Consider the following 22,557-nt stretch of genomic DNA (forward strand, 5'->3'; position numbering starts at 1 on the left):
AGACACGGAGAGACATAGACACGGAGACACATAGACATGGAGAGACATAGACATGGAGACACATAGACATGGAGACACATAGACATGGAGACATAGACATGGAGACACAGACATGGAGACACATAGACATGGAGACACATAGACATGGAGACACATAGACATGGAGACACATAGACATGGAGACACATAGACATGGAGACACATAGACATGGAGACACATAGACATGGAGACACATAGACATGGAGACACATAGACATGGAGACACATAGACATGGAGACACATAGACATGGAGACACATAGACATGGAGACACATAGACATGGAGACACATAGACATGGAGACACATAGACATGGAGACACATAGACATGGAGACACATAGACATGGAGACACATAGACATGGAGACACATAGACATGGAGACACATAGACATGGAGACACATAGACATATAGACATGGAGACACATAGACATGGAGACACATAGACATGGAGACACATAGACATGGAGACACATAGACATGGAGACACATAGACATGGAGACACATAGACATGGAGACACATAGACATGGAGACACATAGACATGGAGACACATAGACATGGAGACACATAGACATGAGAGACATGGAGACACATAGACATGGAGACACACATGGAGACACATAGACATGGAGACACATAGACATGGAGACACATAGACATGGAGACACATAGACATGGAGACACATAGACATGGAGAGACATAGACATGGAGACACATAGACATGGAGACACATAGACATGGAGACACATAGACATGGAGACACATAGACATGGAGAGACATAGACATGGAGACACATAGACATGGAGACACACATAGACATGGAGACACATAGACATGGAGACACATAGACATGGAGACACATAGACATGGAGACACATAGACATGGAGAGACATAGACATGGAGACACATAGACATGGAGACACATAGACATGGAGACACATAGACATGGAGACACATAGACATGGAGACACATAGACATGGAGACACATAGACATGGAGACACATAGACATGGAGACACATAGACATGGAGACACATAGACATGGAGACACATAGACATGGAGACACATAGACATGGAGACACATAGACATGGAGACACATAGACATGGAGACACATAGACATGGAGACACATAGACATGGAGACACATAGACATGGAGACACACAAACACATAGACATGGAGACACATAGACATAGACATAGACATGGAGACACATAGACATGGAGACACATAGACATGGAGACACATAGACATGGAGACACATGGAGACACATAGACATGGAGACACATAGACATGGAGACACATAGACATGGAGACACATAGACATGGAGACACATAGACATGGAGACACATAGACATGGAGACACATAGACATGGAGACACATAGACATGGAGACACATAGACATGGAGACACATAGACATGGAGACACATGGAGACACACATAGACACATAGACATGGAGACACATAGACATGGAGACACACAGACATGGAGACACATAGACATGGAGACACATAGACATGGAGACACATAGACATGGAGACACATAGACATGGAGACACATAGACATGGAGACACATAGACATGGAGACACATAGACATGGAGACACATAGACATGGAGACACATAGACATAGACATGGAGACACATAGACATGGAGAGACATAGACATGGAGACACATAGACATGGAGACACATAGACATGGAGAGATAGACATAGACATGGAGACACATAGACATGGAGACACATAGACATGGAGACACATAGACATGGAGACACATAGACATAGACATGGACATGGAGACATAGACATGGAGACACATAGACATGGAGACACATAGACATGGAGACACATAGACATGGAGAGAGACATGGAGACATAGACATGGAGACATAGACATGGAGACACATAGACATGGAGACACATAGACATGGAGACACATAGACATGGAGACACATAGACATGGAGAGACATAGACATGGAGACACATAGACATGGAGACACATAGACATGGAGACACATAGACATGGAGAGACATAGACATGGAGACACATAGACACACATGGAGACACATAGACATGGAGACACACAGACATGGAGACACATAGACATGGAGACACATAGACATGGAGACACATAGACATGGAGAGACATAGACATGGAGACACATAGACATGGAGACACATAGACATAGACATGGAGACACATAGACATGGAGACACATAGACATGGAGACACATAGAGACATGGAGACACATAGACATGGAGACACATAGACATGGAGACACATAGACATGGAGACATATAGACATGGAGACATGGAGACACATAGACATGGAGACACATAGACATGGAGAGACACATGGAGACACATAGACATGGAGACACATAGACATGGAGAGACATAGACATGGAGACACATAGACATGGAGACACATAGACATGGAGACACATAGACATGGAGACACATAGACATGGAGAGACATAGACATGGAGACACATAGACATGGAGACACATAGACATGGAGACACATAGACATGGAGACACATAGACATGGAGACATATAGACATGGAGACACATAGACATGGAGACACATAGACATGGAGACACATAGACATGGAGACACATAGACAGACATGGAGAGACATAGACATGGAGACACATAGACATGGAGACACATAGAGACATGGAGACACATAGACATGGAGACACATAGACATGGAGACACATAGACATGGAGACATAGACATGGAGACACATAGACATGGAGACACATAGACATGGAGAGACATAGACATGGAGACACATAGACATGGAGACACATAGACATGGAGACACATGGAGACACATAGACATGGAGACACATAGACATGGAGACACATAGACATGGAGACACATAGACATGGAGACACATAGACATGGAGACACATAGACATGGAGACACATAGACATGGAGACACATAGACATGGAGACACATAGACATGGAGACACATAGACATGGAGACACATAGACATGGAGACACATAGACATGGAGACACATAGACATGGAGACACATAGACATGGAGACACATAGACATGGAGACACATGGAGACATGGAGAGACACATAGACATGGAGACACATAGACATGGAGACACATAGACATGGAGACACACATAGACATGGAGACACATAGACATGGAGAGACATAGACATGGAGACACATAGACATGGAGACACATAGACATGGAGACACATAGACATGGAGACACATAGACATGGAGACACATAGACATGGAGACACATAGACATGGAGACACATAGACATGGAGACACATAGACATGGAGACACATAGACATGGAGACACATAGACATGGAGACACATAGACATGGAGACACATAGACATGGAGACACATAGACATGGAGACACATAGACATGGAGACACATAGACATGGAGACACATAGACATGGAGACACATAGACATGGAGACACATAGACATGGAGACACATAGACATGGAGACACATAGACATGGAGAGACAACACACATGGAGACACATAGACATGGAGAGACATGGACACATAGACATGGAGACACATGGAGACACATAGACATGGAGACACATAGACATGGAGAGACATAGACATGGAGACACATGGAGACACATAGACATGGAGACACATAGACATGGAGACACATAGACATGGAGACACATAGACATGGAGACACATAGACATGGAGACACATAGACATGGAGACACATAGACATGGAGACACATAGACATGGAGACACATAGACATGGAGACACATAGACATGGAGACACATAGACATATAGACATGGAGACACATAGACATGGAGACACATAGACATGGAGACACATAGACATGGAGACACATAGACATGGAGACACATAGACATGGAGACACATAGACATGGAGACACATAGACATGGAGACACATAGACATGGAGACACATAGACATGGAGACACATAGACATGGAGACACATAGACATGGAGGACACATAGACATGGAGACACATAGACATGGAGAGACATAGACATGGAGACACATAGACATGGAGACACATAGACATGGAGACACATAGACATGGAGACACATAGACATGGAGACACATAGACATGGAGACACATAGACATGGAGACACATAGACATGGAGAGACATAGACATGGAGACACATAGACATGGAGACACATAGACATGGAGACACATAGACATGGAGACACATAGACATGGAGACACATAGACATGGAGACACATAGACATGGAGACACATAGACATGGAGAGACATAGACATGGAGACACATAGACATGGAGACACATAGACATGGAGACACATAGACATGGAGACACATAGACATGGAGAGACATAGACATGGAGACACATAGACATGGAGACACATAGACATGGAGGAGACATGGACATAGACATGGAGACACATAGACATGGAGACACATAGACATGGAGACACATAGACATGGAGACACATAGACATGGAGACACATAGACATGGAGACACATAGACATGGAGACACATAGACATGGAGACACATAGACATGGAGAGACATAGACATGGAGACACATAGACATGGAGACACATAGACATGGAGACACATAGACATGGAGAGACATAGACATGGAGACACATAGACATGGAGACACATAGACATGGAGACACATAGACATGGAGACACATAGACAGACATGGAGAGACATAGACATGGAGACACATAGACATGGAGACACATAGACATGGAGACACATAGACACACATGAGACACATAGACATGGACACATAGACATGGAGACACATAGACACATGGAGACACATAGACATGGAGAGACATAGACATGGAGACACATAGACATGGAGACACATATAGACATGGAGACACATGGAGACATGGAGACACATAGACATGGAGACACATAGACATGGAGACACATAGACATGGAGACACATAGACATGGAGACACATAGACATGGAGACACATAGACATGGAGAGACATAGACATGGAGACACATAGACATGGAGACACATAGACATGGAGACACATAGACATGGAGACACATAGACATGGAGACACATAGACATGGAGAGACATAGACATGGAGACACATAGACATGGAGACACATAGACATGGAGACACATAGACATGGAGACACATGGAGACACATAGACATGGAGACACATAGACATGGAGACACATAGACATGGAGACACATAGACATGGAGACATAGACATGGAGACACATAGACATGGAGAGACACATGGAGACACATGGAGACACATAGACATGGAGACACATAGACATGGAGACACATAGACACACATGGAGACACATAGACATGGAGACACATAGACATGGAGACACATAGACATGGAGACACATAGACATGGAGACACATAGACATGGAGACACATAGACATGGAGACACATAGACATGGAGAGACATAGACATGGAGACACATAGACATGGAGACACATAGACATGGGGAGACATAGACATGGAGACACATAGACATGGAGACACATAGACATGGAGACACATAGACATGGAGACACATAGACACAGACACAGACATGGAGACACATAGATATGGAGACATATAGACATGGAGACACATAGACATGGAGAGACATAGACATGGAGACACATAGACACACATGGAGACACATAGACATGGAGACACACAGACATGGAGACACATAGACATGGAGACACATAGACATGGAGAGACAGACATGGAGACACATAGACACACATGAGACACATAGACATGGAGACACATAGACATGGAGAGACAGACATGGAGACACATAGACACACATTGAGACACATAGACATGGAGACACATAGACATGGAGACACATAGACATGGAGACACATAGACATGGAGACACATGGAGACATATAGACATGGAGACACATAGACATGGAGACACATAGACATGGAGACACATAGACATGGAGACACATAGACATGGAGACACATAGACATGGAGACACATAGACATGGAGACACATAGACATGGAGACACATAGACAGACATGGAGACACATAGACATGGAGACACATAGACATGGAGACACATAGACACACATGGAGACACATAGACATGGAGACACATAGACATGGAGACACATAGACATGGAGACACATAGACACACATGGAGACACATAGACATGGAGACACATAGACATGGAGACACATAGACACACATGGAGACACATAGACATGGAGAGACATAGACATGGAGACACATAGACATGGAGAGACATAGACATGGAGAGACATAGACATGGAGACACATAGACATGGAGACACATAGACATGGAGACACATAGACATGGAGACACATAGACATGGAGACACATAGACATGGAGACACATAGACATGGAGACACATAGACATGGAGACACATAGACATGGAGACACATAGACATGGAGACACATAGACATGGAGACACATAGACATGGAGACACATAGACATGGAGACACATAGACATGGAGACACATAGACATGGAGACACACATGGAGACATAGACATGGAGACACATAGACATGGAGACACATAGACATGGAGACACATAGACATGGAGACACATAGACATAGACATGGAGACACATAGACATGGAGACACATAGACATGGAGACACATAGACATGGAGAGACATAGACATGGAGACACATAGACATGGAGACACATAGACATGGAGACATAGACATGGAGACACATAGACATGGAGACACACATGGAGACACATAGACATGGAGACACATAGACACACAGACACATAGACATGGAGACACATAGACACGGAGAGACATAGACATGGAGACACATAGACATGGAGAGACATAGACATGGAGACACATAGACATGGAGACACATAGACATGGAGAGACATAGACATGGAGACACATAGACATGGAGACACATAGACATGGAGACACATAGACATGGAGACACATAGACATGGAGACACATAGACATGGAGACACATAGACATGGAGACACATAGACATGGAGACACATAGACATGGAGACACATAGACATGGAGACACATAGACATGGAGACACATAGACATGGAGAGACATAGACATGGAGACACATAGACATGGAGACACATAGACATGGAGAGACATAGACATGGAGACACATAGACATGGAGAGACATAGACATGGAGACACATAGACATGGAGACACATAGACATGGAGACACATAGACATGGAGACACACAAACACACATGGAGAGACATAGACACACATGGAGACACATAGACATGGAGACACATAGACATGGAGACATATAGACATGGAGACACATAGACATGGAGACACATAGACATGGAGACACATAGACATGGAGACACATAGACATGGAGACACATAGACATGGAGACACATAGACATGGAGACACATAGACACGGAGACACATAGACATGGAGACACATAGACATGGAGACACATAGACACACATGGAGACACATAGACACACATGGAGACACATAGACATGGAGACACAGACATGGAGACACATAGACATGGAGACACATAGACATGGAGATACATAGACACGGAGACACATAGACATGGAGACACATGGACATGGAGACACATATACATGGAGACACACATGGAGACACATGGACATGGCGAGACATAGACATGGAGACACATATACATGGAGAGACATAGACATGGAGACATATAGAAATGGAGACACATAGACATGGAGAGACATAGACATGGAGACACATAGACATGGAGACACATAGACATGGAGAGACATAGACATGGAGAGACATAGACATGGAGACACATAGACATGGAGACACATAGACATGGAGACACATAGACATGGAGACACATAGACATGGAGAGACATAGACATGGAGAGACATAGACATGGAGACACATAGACATGGAGAGACATAGACATGGAGACACATAGACATGGAGAGACATAGACATGGAGAGACATAGACATGGAGAGACATAGACATGGAGACACATAGACATGGAGAGACAAAGACATGGAGACACATAGACACACATGGAGACACATAGACATGGAGACACACAGACATGGAGACACATAGACATGGAGACACATAGACATGGAGACACATAGACATGGAGACACATAGACATGGAGACACATAGACATGGAGAGACATAGATATGGAGACACATAGACATGGAGACACATAGACATGGAGACACATAGACATGGAGACACATAGACAGACATGGAGAGACATAGACATGGAGACACATAGACATGGAGAGACATAGACATGGAGACACATAGACATGGAGACACATAGACATGGAGACACATAGACACACATGAGACACATAGACATGGAGAGACATAGACATGGAGACACATAGACATGGAGACACATAGACATGGAGACACATAGACATGGAGACACATAGACATGGAGACACATAGACACACATGAGACACATAGACATGGAGACACATAGACATGGAGAGACATAGACATGGAGACACATAGACATGGAGACACATAGACATGGAGACACATGGAGACATATAGACATGGAGACACATAGACATGGAGACACATAGACATGGAGACACATAGACATGGAGACACATAGACATGGAGACACATAGACATAGACATGGAGACACATAGACATGGAGACACATAGACATGGAGACACATAGACATGAGACACATAGACATGGAGACACATAGACATGGAGAGACATAGACATGGAGACACATGGAGACATGGAGACACATAGACATGGAGACACATAGACATGGAGACACATAGACATGGAGACACATAGACATGGAGACACATAGACATGGAGGAGACACATAGACATGGAGACACATAGACATGGAGACACATGGAGACACATAGACATGGAGACACATAGACATGGAGACACATAGACATGGAGACACATAGACATGGAGACACAGACACACATGGAGACACATAGACATGGAGACACATAGACATGGAGACACATAGACATGGAGACACATGGAGACATGGAGACACATAGACATGGAGACACATAGACATGGAGACACATGGAGACATGGAGACACATAGACATGGAGACATAGACATGGAGACACATAGGAGACACATAGACATGGAGACACATAGACATGGAGACACATAGACATGGAGACACATAGACATGGAGACACATAGACATGGAGACACATAGACATGGAGACACATAGACATGGAGACACATAGACATGGAGACACATAGACATGGAGACACATAGACATGGAGACACATAGACATGGAGACACATAGACATGGAGACATAGACATGGACACATAGACATGGAGATGGAGACACATAGACATGGAGACACATAGACATGGAGACACATAGACATGGAGACACATAGACATGGAGACACATAGACATGGAGACACATAGACATGGAGACACATAGACATGGAGAGACATAGACAGAGACACATAGACATGGAGACACATAGACATGGAGAGACATAGACATGGAGACACATAGACATGGAGACACATAGACATGGAGACACATAGACATGGAGACACACATGGAGACATGGGAGACATAGACATGGAGAGACATAGACATGGAGACACATAGACATGGAGACACATAGACATGGAGACACATAGACACACATGAGACACATAGACATGGAGAGACATAGACATGGAGACACATAGACATGGAGACACATGGAGACACATAGACATGGAGACACATAGACATGGAGACACATGGAGACACATAGACATGGAGACACATGGAGACACATAGACATATAGACATGGAGACACATAGACATGGAGACACAGACATGGAGACATATAGACATGGAGACACATAGACATGGAGACACATAGACATGGAGACACATAGACATGGAGAGACATAGACATGGAGACACATAGACATGGAGACACATAGACATGGAGACACATGGAGACACATAGACATGGAGACACATAGACATGGAGACACATAGACATGGAGACACATGGAGACACATAGACATGGAGACACATAGACATGGAGACACATAGACATGGAGACACATAGACATGGAGACACATAGACATGGAGAGACATAGACATGGAGACACATAGACATGGAGACACATAGACATGGAGACACATAGACATGGAGACACATAGACATGGAGACACATAGACATGGAGACACATAGACATGGAGACACATAGACATGGAGACACATAGACATGGAGACACATAGACATGGAGACACATAGACATGGAGACACATAGACATGGAGACACATAGACATGGAGACACATAGACATGGAGACACATAGACATGGAGACACATAGACATGGAGACATAGACATGGAGACACATAGACATGGAGACACATAGACATGGAGACACATAGACATGGAGACACATAGACATGGAGACACATAGACATGGAGACACATAGACATGAGACACATAGACATGGACATAGACATGGAGACACATAGACATGGAGACACATAGACATGGAGACACATAGACATGGAGACACATAGACATGGAGACACATAGACATGGAGACACATAGACATGGAGACACATAGACATGGAGACACATAGACATGGAGACACATAGACATGGAGACACATAGACATGGAGACACATAGACATGGAGACACATAGACATGGAGACACATAGACATGGAGACACATAGACATGGAGACACATAGACATGGAGACACATAGACATGGAGACACATAGACATGGAGACACATAGACATGGAGACATGGAGACATAGACATGGAGACACATAGACATGGAGACATAGACATGGAGACACATAGACATGGAGACACATAGACATGGAGACACATAGACATGGAGACACACATAGACATGGAGACACATAGACATGGAGACACATAGACATGGAGACACATAGACATGGAGACACATAGACATGGAGAGACATGGAGACATGGAGAGACATAGACATGGAGACACATAGACATGGAGACACATAGACATGGAGACACATAGACATGGAGACACATAGACATGGAGAGACACATAGACATGGAGACACATAGACATGGAGAGACACATAGACATGAGAGACACATAGACATGGAGACACATAGACATGGAGACACATAGACATGGAGACACATAGACATGGAGACACATAGACATGGAGACACATAGACATGGAGACACATAGACATGGAGACACATAGACATGGAGACACATAGACATGGAGAGACATAGACATGGAGACACATAGACATGGAGACACATAGACATGGAGACACATAGATGGAGACACATAGACATGGAGACACACATGGAGACATGGAGACACATAGACACACACATGGAGACACATAGACACATAGACATGGAGACACATAGACATGGAGAGACACAGACATGGAGACACATAGACATGGAGACACACAGACATGGAGACACATAGACATGGAGACACATAGACATGGAGACACATAGACATGGAGAGACATGGAGACACATAGACATGGAGACACATAGACATGGAGAGACATAGACATGGAGACACATAGACATGGAGACACATAGACATGGAGACACATAGACATGGAGACACATAGACATGGAGACACATAGACATGGAGACACATAGACATGGAGACACATAGACATGGAGACACATAGACATGGAGACACATAGACATGGAGACACATAGACATGGAGAGACATAGACATGGAGACACATAGACATGGAGACACATAGACATGGAGACACATAGACATGGAGACACATAGACATGGAGACACATAGACATGGAGACACATAGACATGGAGACACATAGACATGGAGACACATAGACATGGAGACACATAGACATGGAGACACATAGACATGGAGACACATAGACATGGAGACACATAGACATGGAGACACATAGACATAGACATGGAGACACATAGACATGGAGACACATAGACATGGAGACACATAGACATGGAGACACATAGACATGGAGACATAGACATAGACACATAGACATGGAGACACATAGACATGGAGAGAGACACATAGACATGGAGACACATAGACATGGAGACACATAGACATGAGACACATAGACATGGAGACACATAGACATAGACATAGACATGGAGACATAGACATGGAGACACACATGGAGACACATAGACATGGAGACACATGGAGACACATAGACATGGAGACATAGACATGGAGAGACATGGAGACACATAGACATGGAGACACATAGACATGGAGACACATAGACATGGAGACACATAGACATGGAGACACATAGACATGGAGACACATAGACATGGAGACACATAGACATGAGAGACATAGACATGGAGACACATAGACATGGAGACACATAGACATGGAGACACATAGACATGAGAGACACATGGAGACACATAGACATGGAGACACATAGACATGGAGACACATAGACATGGAGACACATAGACATGGAGACACATGGAGACACATAGACATGGAGACACATAGACATGGAGACACATAGACATGGAGACACATAGACATGGAGACACATAGACATGGAGACACATAGACATGGAGACACATAGACATGGAGACACATAGACATGGAGACACATAGACATGGAGACACATAGACATAGACATGGAGAGACATAGACATGGAGACACACATGGAGACACATAGACATGGAGACACATAGACATGGAGACACATAGACATGGAGACACATAGACATGGAGAGACATAGACACATAGACATGGAGACACATACACATGGAGACACATAGACATGGAGACACATAGACATGGAGACACATAGACATGGAGACACATAGACATGGAGACACATAGACATGGAGACACATAGACATGGAGACACATAGACATGGAGACACATAGACATGGAGACACATAGACATGGAGACACATAGACATGGAGACACATAGACATGGAGACACATAGACATGGAGACACATAGACATGGAGACACATGGAGACACATGGAGACACATAGACATGGAGACACATGGAGACATGGAGACACATAGACATGGAGACACATAGACATGGAGACACATAGACATGGAGACACATAGACATGGAGACACATAGACATGGAGACACATAGACATGGAGACACATAGACATGGAGACACATAGACATGGAGACACATAGACATGGAGACACATAGACATGGAGACACATAGACAGACACATAGACATGGAGACACATAGACATGGAGACACATAGACATGGAGACACATAGACATGGAGACACATAGACATGGAGACACATAGACATGGAGACACATAGACATGGAGACACATAGACATGGAGACACATAGACATGGAGACACACATGGAGACACATAGACATGGAGACACATAGGAGACACATAGACATGGAGACACATAGACATGGAGACACATAGACATGGAGACACATAGACATGGAGACACATAGACATGGAGACACATAGACATGGAGAGACATAGACATGGAGACACATAGACATGGAGACACATAGACATGGAGACACATAGACATGGAGACATATAGACATGGAGACACATAGACATGGAGACACATAGACATGGAGACACATAGACATGAGAGACATAGACATGGAGACACATAGACATGGAGACACATAGACATGGAGACACATAGACATGGAGACACATAGACATGGAGACACATAGACATGGAGACACATAGACATGGAGACACATAGACATGGAGACACATAGACATGGAGACACATAGACATGGAGAGACATAGACATGGAGACACATAGACATGGAGACACATAGACATGGAGACACATAGACATGGAGACACATGGAGACACACATGGATAGACATGGAGAGACATAGACATGGAGACACATAGACATGGAGACACATAGACATGGAGACACATAGACATGGAGACACATAGACATGGAGACACATAGACATGGAGGAGACACATAGACATGGAGACACATAGACATGGAGAGACATAGATAGACACATAGACATGGAGACACATAGACATGGAGACACATAGACATGGAGACACATAGACATGGAGACACATAGACATGGAGACACATAGACATGGAGACACATAGACATGGAGACACATAGACATGGAGACACATAGACATGGAGACACATAGACATGGAGACACATAGACATGGAGACACATAGACATGGAGACACATAGACATGGAGACACATAGACATGGAGACACATAGACATGGAGACACATAGACATGGAGACACATAGACATGGAGACATAGACATGGAGACACATAGACATGGAGAGACATAGACATGGAGACACATAGACATGGAGACACATAGACATGGAGACATAGACATGGAGAGACATAGACATGGAGACACATAGACATGGAGACACATAGACATGGAGACACATAGACATGGAGACACATAGACATGGAGACACATAGACATGGAGACACATAGACATGGAGACACATAGACATGGAGACACATAGACATGGAGACACATAGACATGGAGACACATAGACATGGAGACACATAGACATGGAGACACATAGACATGGAGAGACATAGACATGGAGAGACATAGACATGGAGACACATAGACATGGAGACACATAGACATGGAGACACATAGACATGGAGACACATAGACATGGAGACACATAGACATGGAGAGACATAGACATGGAGACACATAGACATGGAGACACATAGACATGGAGACACATAGACACACATGAGACACATAGACATGGAGACACATAGACATGGAGAGACATAGACATGGAGACATGGAGACACATAGACATGGAGACACATAGACATGGAGACACATAGACATGGAGACACATAGACATGGAGACACATAGACATGGAGACACATAGACACACATGGAGACACATAGACATGGAGACACATAGACATGGAGACACATAGACACACATGGAGACACATAGACATGGAGACACACAGACACACATGGAGACACAAACACACACATGGAGACACACAGACACACATGGAGACACAAACACACACATGGACACACATGGAGACACACATGGAGACATATGGAGACACACATGGAGACACACATGGAGACACACATGGAGACACATGGAGACATGGAGACACACATGGAGACACACATGGAGACACACATGGAGACACATGGAGACACATGGAGACACACGTGGAGACACACATGGAGACACACATGGAGACACAAACACACACATGGAGACACACATGGAGACACACATGGAGACACACATGGAGACACACAAGGAGACACAAACACACACATGGAGACACACATGGAGACACAAACACACACATGGAGACACAAACACACACATGGAGACACAAACACACACATGGAGACACATAGACATGGAGACACACATACACACATGGACACACATGGAGACACACATGGAGACATATGGAGACACATGGAGACACACATGGAGACACACATGGCCACACATGGAGACACACATGGACACACATGGAGACACACATGGAGACACACATGGAGACACATGGAGACACACATGGACACACATGGAGACACACATGGAGACACACATGGAGACACACATGGAGACACACGGAGACATATGGAGAAACTCATGTAGACATATGGAGACACACATGGAGACACACATGGAGACACATGGAGACATGGGGACACATGGAGACACACGGAGACACATGGAGACATGGAGACACATGGAGACATATTGAGACATACAGAGACACATGGACACACATGGAGACACTCATGGAGACACACGGAGACATATGGAGACATATGGAGACACTCATGTAGACATATGGAGACATATTGAGACACACATGGAGACACATGGAGACACTCATGGAGACATATGGAGACACACATGGAGACATACACGGAGACATATTGAGACACACATGGAGACATATGGAGACACACGGAGACACACATGGAGACACACATGGAGACACACATGGAGACACACATGGAGACATGGGGACACATGGAGACACACGGAGACACATGGAGACATGGAGACACATGGAGACATATTGAGACATACAGAGACATATGGAGACACACGGAGACATATTGAGACATACAGAGACACATGGAGACATATGGAGACATGGAGACACACATGGAGACATATTGAGACACTTGGAGACATGGAGACACACATGGAGACATATGGAGACACACATGGAGACATATGGAGACACACGGAGACACACATGGAGACATACAGAGACACATGGAGACATATGGAGACACAAAAACACACACAGATGCAGTCCAGACCTTATGCTGTCATTGTTTTGATAAGCTTTAATTAGGGAAAGCACACAAAAATACTAGTACACTGTTTTGAAGAATATTGTAGTTGATGTCAGCCGATGTTTATTTTGGTATCCATTGTTGAGTGATGTCACAGCTCCTTTGATAATGTGCAACAGCCTCATTAGTCCACCAGCAGGCCTGTAGTGAGAACAGCCTCGTTAGTCCAACAGCAGCTAATGAACATTGAAGATAAAACAGCAGACATTTAATACGACTAAAATATACTTCACTACTGAATCTTCTCTCATTTCGGTAATTAACAGTTCATCTATGGTAACTTTGGTATTTCATACTGAAAAATAAAAAGATGAATATATGGTTGTAATTGTGTAGATCTGTGTCCGTATTGTCCATGGTATCCCAGTAGATACAATAGATGGTCCAAGAGAAAACAGCCTCATTAATATATTTCTTTAAAGCATCTAATCAACAAGGGCATTATTTAACAACCTTTATTTAATTTTTTTTTTTTACAACTGCCAATCAAAAACCTTTTACAACAAATACTATCGGCAAAGTAAAATAAGTGTAAAAAATATATAAAAGCTTTTTTCATGCTGAAACCCTCTTATTGAATACCAATGGTTTAAATGATGTTTTACAGCTTTGTGATTTAAAAAAAAATATATATAATTACAGACAATTTTTATAATCTGAAGTACCCAAAGGGCCACTGGATGTCATCTTATAAAACACACAGACAGAATATATATAAAACCCAACATGCAAACATTTCAAAGATTTGACTGAGTTACAGTTCATATAAGGAAATAAATCAATTGAAATAATTAAATGAAGCCCTAATCTATAGATTTCACATGACTTGGAATACAGATATGTATCTGTTGGTCACAAATACCTTAATAAAAAGTGGGGTTGTGGATCAGAAAACCAGTCAGTATCTGGTGTGACATATGCCTCATGCAGCGCGACACATACAGTTGATCAGGCTGATGATTGTGGCCTGTGGAATGTTATCCCAATCCTCTTCAATGGCTGTGCGAAGTTGCTGGATATTGGCGGGAACTGGAACACGCTGTCGTACACGTCGATCCAGAGCATCCCAAACGTGCTCAATGGGTGAGATGTCTTGTGAGTATGCAGGCAATGGAAGAACTGGGACATTTTCAGCTTCCAGGAATTGTGTACAGATCCTTGCGACATGGGGCCGTGCATTATCATGCTGAAACATGAGGTGAATGGTGGTGGATGAATGGCACGACAATGGGCCTCAGGAGCTCATCACAGTGTCTCTGTGCATTCAAATTGCTATCAATAAAATGCAGTTGTGTTTGTTGTCCGTAGGTTATGCCTGCCCTCACCATAACCCCACCGACATCATGCCCTCACCATAACCCCACCGACATCATGCCCTCACCATAGCCCCACCGACATCATGCCCTCACCATAACCCCACCGACATCATGCCCTCACCATAACCCCACCGACATCATGCCCTCACCATAACCCCACCGACATCATGCCCTCACCATAACCCCACCGACATCATGCCCTCACCATAACCCCACCGACATCATGCCCTCCCTCACCAATACCTAACCCCACCGACATCATGCCCTCACCATAACCCCACCGACATCATGCCCTCACCATAACCCCACCGACATCATGCCCTCACCATAACCCCACCGACATCATGCCCTCACCATAACCCCACCGACATCATGCCCTCACCATAACCCCACCGACATCATGCCCTCACCATAACCCCACCGACATCATGCCCTCACCATAACCCCACGACATCATGCCCTCACCATAACCCCACCGACATCATGCCCTCACCATAACCCCACCGACATCATGCCCTCACCATAACCCCACCGACATCATGCCCTCACCATAACCCCACCGACATCATGCCCTCACCAATACCTCCACCGACATCATGCCCTCACCATAACCCCACCGACATCATGCCCTCACCATAACCCCACCGACATCATGCCCTCACCATAACCCCACCGACATCATGCCCTCACCATAACCCCACCGACATCATGCCCTCACCATAACCCCACCGACATCATGCCCTCACCATAACCCCACCGACATCATGCCCTCACCATAACCCCACCGACATCATGGGGCACTCACATTTAAATCAGCAAACCGCTCACCAACAGAGCGCCATAAACACTGTCGGCCATCTCTCCAGAACAGTTGAAGCTTCATCTGTGAATAGCACACTTCTTCCAGTGGTGGCCGTCAAAGATGAGCATTTTCCCACTGATGTCGGTTACGACGCCAAACTGCAGTGGAGTCCAGCCCCTGGTGAGAACGACAAGCATGCAGATTGTCGTTCTGAGACGGTTCCCTGAGACTGTTTCTGGCGGTTTGGACGGACAGTCTTCGGTTGTGGAAACCCACAGTTTCATCAGCTGTCCGGGTAGCTGGTCTCAGACCATCCCACAGTTTCATCAGCTGTCTGGGTAGCTGGTCTCAGACCATCCCACAGGTGAAGAAGCCGGATGTGAAGGTCCTGGGTTGGCGTGGTTACATGTGGTCTGCAGTTGTAAGGCCAGTTGGATGTACTGCCAAATTCTCTAAAACAACGTTAGAGGTGGCTTATGGTAGAGAAAGTAACATTCAATTCTCCGGCCACAGCTCTTCCAATTGCATGCTCCCTCAAAACATGCCAACCCTCTCCACTGTCTCCCCCCTTCCCGGTTTCCTCTCTCCACTGTCTCCCCTCTCCCCTGTTTCCCCTCTCCCCTGTTTCCTCTCTCCACTGTCTTCCCTCTCTCTACTGTCTCCACTCTCCACTGTCTCCTCTCTCTACTGTCTCCCCTCTCTACTGTCTCCCCTCCCCCTGTTTCCCCTCTCCCCTGTCTCCTCTCTCCACTGTCTCCCCTCTCCCCTGTTTCCTCTCGCCACTGTCTCCCCTCTCCCCTGTCTCCTCTCTCTACTGTCTCCTCTCTCTACTGTCTCCCCTCCCCTGTTTCCTCTCTCCACTGTCTCCCCTCTCCCCTGTCTCTTCTGTCTACTGTCTCCTCTCTCCACTGTCTCCCCTCTCCCCTGTTTCCTCTCTCCACTGTCTCCTCTCTCCCCTGTTTCCCCTCTCCCCTGTTTCCTCTCTCCACTGTCTTCCCTCTTTCTACGGTCTCCCCTCTCCACTGTCACCCCTCTTCCCTGTTTCCCCTCTCCCCTGTCTCCTCTCTCCACTGTCTCCCCTCCCTCCTGTTTCCTCTCTCCCCTGTCTCCTCTCTCCACTGTCTCCCCTCTCCCCTGTTTCCTCTCGCCACTGTCTCCCCTCTCCCCTGTCTCCTCTCTCTACTGTCTCCTCTCTCTACTGTCTCCCCTCCACTGTTTCCTCTCTCCACTGTCTCCCCTCTCCCCTGTCTCCTCTGTCTACTGTCTCCTCTCTCCACTGTCTCCCCTCCCTGTTTCCTCTCTCCACTGTCTCCTCTCTCCCCTGTTTCCCCTCTCCCCTGTTTCCTCTCTCCACTGTCTTCCCTCTTTCTACGGTCTCCCCTCTCCACTGTCACCCCTCTTCCCTGTTTCCCCTCTCCCCTGTCTCCCATCGCTACTGTCTCCTCTCTCTACTGTCTCCTCTCTCCACTGTCTCCCCACTCCACTGTCTCCCCTCTCCACTATCTCCCATCGCTACTGTTTCCCCTCTCTACTGACTCCTCAATCCACTGTCTCCCCTCCTCCATGTTTCCCCTCTCTACTGTCTCCCCTCTATACTGTCTCCTCTCTCTACTGTCTCCTCTATACACTGTTTCCCCTCCCTCCTGTTTTCTCTCTCCACCCCCTCCCCTCTCTCCACTGTCTCCCCTCTCTCCACTGTCTCCCCTCTCCACTGTCCCCTCTCTCTACTGTCCCCTCTCTCCACAGGCTCCCCTCTCCACAGGCTCCCCTCTCCACTGCCAACCCTCTCCACTGTCTCCCCTCAACCCTGTTTTCCCTCTCTAATCTCTCCTCTCTCCACTGTCTCCCCGCTCTACGGTCTCCTCTCTCCACTGTCTCCCCTCTCCACTGTCTCCCATTGCTACTGTTTCTCCTCTCTCCACTGTCTCCCCTCTCTACTGTCTCCTCTCTCCACTGTCTCCCCTCTCCACTATCTCCCTTGTCTCCTCTCTCCACTGTCTTCCCTCTCTCCACTGCCAACCCTCTCCACTCTCTCCCCTCTCCACTGTCTCCCCACTCCACTGTCTCTCATCGCTACTGTTTCCCCTCTCTACTGTCTCCCCTCTTCACTGTCTCCCCTCTCTACTGACTCCTCTCTCCACTGTCTCCCCTCTCCCTGGTTTCCCCTCTCTACTGTCTCCTCTCCCCACTGTCTCCCCTCTTCACTGTCTCCCCTCTCTAGTGTCTACTCCCTCTCCTCTGTCTCCTCCCTCTCTACCTGCCCCTCCCTCTTGTCTCCTCCCTCTCCTCTGGCTCCTCCCTCTCCTCCGCCTCCCCTCATCTCTGTCTCCCCTCTGTCTCTCCTCTCCACTGTCTCCCCTCTTTACTCATTGTCTTTAGACAGACACTAACTAGTAGAATTATGGAACCAGTGAATGTATTTGCAAAATGTCAAAAATTATTTTCTGAAGTTGAAACTATACAGTTGACAGATGTAGCTGCAGCAAGGAAATATGAGAGTGCTGTGCAGATATCTTTTCAGATGTTGAGTTCATCTTCCGTTAGGCATGGTAACAACCTTCTGACGTCTGTTCTAGTCCTAATGCAGTGTCTAACGTCATGGTAACAACCTTCTGAGGTCTGTTCTAGTCCTAATGCAGTGTCTAACGTCATGGTAACAACCTTCTGACGTCTGTTCTTCTAGTCCTAATGCAGTGTCTAACGTCATGGTAACAACCTTCTGAGGTCTGTTCTAGTCCTAATGCAGTGTCTAATGTCATGGTAACAACCTTCTGAGGTCTGTTCTAGTCCTAATGCAGTGTCTAACGTCATGGTAACAACCTTCTGAGGTCTGTTCTAGTCCTAATGCAGTGTCTAACGTCATGGTAACAACCTTCTGAGGTCTGTTCTAGTCCTAATGCAGTGTCTAACGTCATGGTAACAACCTTCTGAGGTCTGTTCTAGTCCTAATGCAGTGTCTAACGTCATGGTAACAACCTTCTGAGGTCTGTTCTAGTCCTAATGCAGTGTCTAACGTCATGGTAACAACCTTCTGAGGTCTGTTCTAGTCCTAATGCAGTGTCTAACGTCATGGTAACAACCTTCTGAGGTCTGTTCTTCTAGTCCTAATGCAGTGTCTAACGTCATGGTAACAACCTTCTGAGGTCTGTTCTAGTCCTAATGCAGTGTCTAACGTCATGGTAACAACCTTCTGAGGTCTGTTCTTCTAGTCCTAATGCAGTGTCTAACGTCATGGTAACAACCTTCTGAGGTCTGTTCTAGTCCTAATGCAGTGTCTAACGTCATGGTAACAACCTTCTGAGGTCTGTTCTAGTCCTAATGCAGTGTCTAACGTCATGGTAACAACCTTCTGAGGTCTGTTCTAGTCCTAATGCAGTGTCTAACGTCATGGTAACAACCTTCTGAGGTCTGTTCTAGTCCTAATGCAGTGTCTAACGTCATGGTATCAACCTTCTGAGGGCCTATAGGGTAGTAGTGCACTACTTTAGACCAGGGCCTATAGGGTAGTAGTGCACTACTTTAGACCAGGGTCTATAGGGTAGTAGTGCATTACTTTAGACCAGGGCCTATAGGGTAGTAGTGCATTACTTTAGACCAGGGTCTATAGGGTAGTAGTGCATTACTTTAGACCAGGGCCTATAGGGTAGTAGTGCATTACTTTAGACCAGGGTCTATAGGGTAGTAGTGCATTACTTTAGACCAGGGTCTATAGGGTAGTAGTGCATTACTTTAGACCAGGGTCTATAGGGTAGTAGTGCACTACTTTAGACCAGGGCCTATAGGGTAGTAGTGCACTACTTTAGACCAGGGCCTATAGGGTAGTAGTGCACTACTTTAGACCAGGGCCTATAGGGTAGTAGTGCACTACTTTAGACCAGGGCCTATAGGGAAGTAGT

The 22,557-nt window shown here is 45.5% G+C and overlaps 1 protein-coding gene across 1 annotated transcript in view; it reads left to right on the forward strand.

The window, feature by feature from the left end:
- The window catches only part of LOC135573613 (transcription elongation regulator 1-like protein), a 112,679-nt gene extending 93,791 nt beyond the window's left edge, over window positions 1-18,888 (forward strand). Inside the window, exons 5-6 of the mRNA XM_065022876.1 lie at window positions 17,488-17,626; window positions 18,726-18,888. Coding sequence (XP_064878948.1) covers window positions 17,488-17,626; window positions 18,726-18,888 — 302 coding nt within the window. The remainder of the gene's footprint in view (window positions 1-17,487; window positions 17,627-18,725) is intronic.
- Window positions 18,889-22,557: the final 3,669 nt, after the last annotated feature.

The sequence above is a fragment of the Oncorhynchus nerka genome, linkage group LG10 (genome assembly GCF_034236695.1).
Source record: "Oncorhynchus nerka isolate Pitt River linkage group LG10, Oner_Uvic_2.0, whole genome shotgun sequence".
Lineage (NCBI taxonomy): Eukaryota > Metazoa > Chordata > Actinopteri > Salmoniformes > Salmonidae > Oncorhynchus > Oncorhynchus nerka.